General features: G+C 43.3%; 1 protein-coding gene across 1 annotated transcript in view; it reads left to right on the top strand.

The window, feature by feature from the left end:
* The first annotated feature begins 9 nt into the window (after window positions 1-9).
* CCDC107 (coiled-coil domain containing 107) overlaps window positions 10-3394 on the top strand; it is an 8489-nt gene continuing 5104 nt past the window's right edge. Inside the window, exons 1-2 of the mRNA XM_010561795.1 lie at window positions 10-139; window positions 3058-3254. Of these exons, the coding sequence (XP_010560097.1) occupies window positions 28-139; window positions 3058-3254 (309 nt within the window). The 5' untranslated portion in view covers window positions 10-27. The remainder of the gene's footprint in view (window positions 140-3057; window positions 3255-3394) is intronic.

Here is a 3394-nt window from a genome sequence, read left to right as displayed (position 1 = left end):
GTGCTGGTGCTTTGTGTCTTCGTCGTCATGCCCAGGATGTTCGGGGGAGGAGGAGGAGGAGGCGGCGGGAGGGCCGGCCGGTCTCCGCGGGGCGGCAAGGCCGGCCCCGGCCATTACGATCCCCGTCAGCACCGCAGAGGTAGGAGCCGTGGCGGTGGCCGAGGCCGAGTTGCGCGTTCCCTGCGGGAGCTGCTGGGAGCCGGCCCCTCTCTCGGGCGGGCTCGAAGGGAGCCTCCCCCCCGGCAACGGAGAGGGCTCTGCCTCGTCCGGCGGGGGGCGCTGGGCGTTGTACGCGGGCTGTGAGGGGGGAAGGCCGTGTCGGACGGCTGCGGGCCGGCGCCTGGGCTCTCAGCGCCTCGCCTTAACCTTCCACACCCCCTTCCCGCCTTCACGTTCTGCTTCTCTAGTTCGTTACTGTGTCGGTTTTTGTCTGCGTTGTCTTAAGAACATCACTGTTAACTGCAGATGACGCCCTGTTACTGGAAGTGTATGTTATCAGGGCAGTTTGACGAGTAGCGCCTGCAGGGACAGGCTTAGTTACTCCAACAGATGAGCAGCTGTGAGGTGTCGGAGGAAAGAATTCACCGCGCGTGTTAGAATTGCAGTAAGGGAGCCAAGTGTTACTGTTAGCAAACGTTAGCACAGAATCCTGTGAGATTTGTCAGGTAGTGTATTGGAAAGAGTCCAAGATGCCTCTTTAGAAAAGATATCACTGAATGGGCTAGGGAGCTTACCCCTTGTGAAAGCTGCAGTGGTATAAATGTATGTTAAGCTGTGTCACTGTACGTCAGCTGAGGATTTAGCTCAAGGTCCAAAGGTCTGCTTCTGTTCTGGAAAATTACAAAAAGCCTGCTTTCTTGAGGTAGCTCTGTGATTCATTGGTGATGCCTTCCAAGGCATTGTAAACCAAAAGGTAGATAGTTGCTGTAATCCTCCAAATTATGTGTCTGTGGTTTTCCCTGGGAGGCAGAAAAAATGAGGCTTGAGCTGCTACCATGTTCTTCCCAGCTGATGTCGAACTTACTGTGCTTCGTAAGCTCTAGTCTGGCCTGTTTTGCTTGATTACTTTTAATTTATATGGTAGCTGTCATTTCCTGTAGATCAAATTCTTTTAAAACCAAACCTTGAAAAAAGCAACATTTCACATGCCTCTGCTTCTACTGATGTATTGGCCCAGCACTGCATAAAATAAATTTCAGGCGGATCTGCTGTTTTCACCTGTCTGGGTTCTTCTTTTCTCCTGTTTGGCCAGTACTCACTCTGCTGTTTCTTCTGTGAGATAAATTTGGTGCAGGACACTGGACTCCATTCGGATTCAATGTCCCTCTTCTGTGCCAGGAAGGTGGTGTTTCCCTTGACCACATTCGTATTCCTATGACCTGTGGAAATTTTTTCATCTGTGATATTAGGTATTTTAGTAAATCTCCTCATTTACATTAAAAACAAATAGAACTGAAAGAAGGAAGACTACATGTAAGATCAAACGTGATTTCCAGATTAGTTAGTTCAGTTTTAGTAAGTCTAAACCTGCTTTTGTTGAAAGGAGAATGTCTGCCTGAACTTGCATTAAATGATTAAGGTAGCTTGAGTTCTGCTTCTGTCAGCCAGGGTGTTTAATTTTTTGTGTAACTGTCCAGTTCTGCTTCGAGTTCCAGTGAGCAAACATACAGATTAAAGGTCTACTCCAAATGGGCATGTTGCAAACTGAGTAATGGGATGTGGAAGAACTTGCAGTGATGCCTGGCACGACTTGACTGCCGAGCTGATAGTAAATGTCGCTACAGTCAGGGTCATTCCTGGAAGTCTGAAAAACTTTTCTGGCTAACTCATTTTAGACAATTCTAAACCACTGTTCAAGATCTCTTATCACAAAGTACAAGCTTAGTTTAGCAGAATTAGATTCCTTTTTCTCTTGTATTTGGAAGAAGCTGTAGCCAAACAGTTGTTTCACTGGGAGTTGTAACTTATGTTAATTTTTTTCTCTACCTGATTGTGGCTCTCTTGCACACTTGAGTTATGTTACTGTAAATTCTTGAAATGCCACTGTTTCAGTATTAATTGACAAGGAGTGATTTGCATAATGGTCTTCCATTTGGGAGTTTTTATATAACGTGAACCTTGTTTTACCCATACCCAGTTCAGGGATATTAAATTATGAGGAACTAAATGTTCAAGGGGATTTTGAGGTATAAGTCTAAGCAGTCAGTTGAGACATCAGTGTTAAACTTAACAGCTCCTCAATCACCTGCTGTCTGTCTCTGCAAGCATCTGCATTCTTTAGCTAATAGCACTGTTTCTCATGTGCGTGTCCCATGACCCCAGGTTTAACTACCAAATAACCTAATTCGTAAGTCAAGCAATGACACTGGCTGTTTTATCTGCTGCCTGTTTTGGCAGGCAAATTACACGGAAAAATACTTCAGACTTCCGAGGTTGCATCTCTTTGCTATTGTGCAATCTTTTCCTGCTAAATATTTGATTTGGAGAGGTACAGCACTTCTAAGCCTGTGGGAATATCCATGTAACACTGAATTTACTGCCAAAATAATGAAAGCAGCAACACAGCATGTGTATTTCAACAAAACATTTTTTTTTCTGGGACTAGACAATTCAGTTTGTACTTAACTCCTTTCTTTGTTACAGAGGAAAAATATTGATTTGTAACATTGTTCTCAGCATTATTAATAGTTTCTCTGAATATGCTTTAATTTCAAGATGTAAGTTGTTTCTTGTTTCGTCTACCTTTCTGTGGTTTGCTGTGGGTTTGCCAATGTTGTTGTAAAGGAAGAAACTTAAAACTTGCATCTTAAAGATAGAAACTTAGTTTGAGGGTCTTTGCTACATGGATTTAACTTTGCATTCTATTCATGAAACAGTGATTTTTAATTTTTTTTTGGTAACTTTATTTGGATGCAGGACTGACCACACCATCTTAGAAGAGTGATAAACAAAGATGATCACACAAGAAGGAAACAATTTAATTCCAGTTGTGAAACTAATTGGACTCTTAATTTCCTTTCTAACTTTGTCTTCTTTCTCTCAATTTAATTTTTTAAGGTAGTCCTCAGACAGTTCACCTGAATCCAGGAAATTCTGACAGTAATACTTATCAGAGTATTCAGCAGATGAGAAATGCAATGGAAAAAGAGATAAAGAGTGAGAGAACAAGAGGAAATGGTAGAGAATTAGCATTCACCCTCATGCCGTTGTATGCTCTTGGAGTGGGAGTGTTTGCAGCATACAAATTTCTTAAGGTAAGCCATAAGAAAAGCATTAAATTATTGAAATTAGAAGGAAATGTAACTGGTCTGGGTGTGTGTTGTCGTCCTGCCCCCCCCCCCCCCCCCCTTTCTGTCCCTTTTTGTGGTTTTTTCACAGCACTTGATTTTGGTCG

Source organism: Haliaeetus leucocephalus, unplaced genomic scaffold (genome assembly GCF_000737465.1).
Source record: "Haliaeetus leucocephalus isolate CR32 unplaced genomic scaffold, Haliaeetus_leucocephalus-4.0 Scaffold151, whole genome shotgun sequence".
Taxonomy (NCBI): domain Eukaryota; kingdom Metazoa; phylum Chordata; class Aves; order Accipitriformes; family Accipitridae; genus Haliaeetus; species Haliaeetus leucocephalus.
Note: the sequence above shows the minus strand (reverse complement) of the source record. Positions and strands in the feature narration are given on the sequence as shown.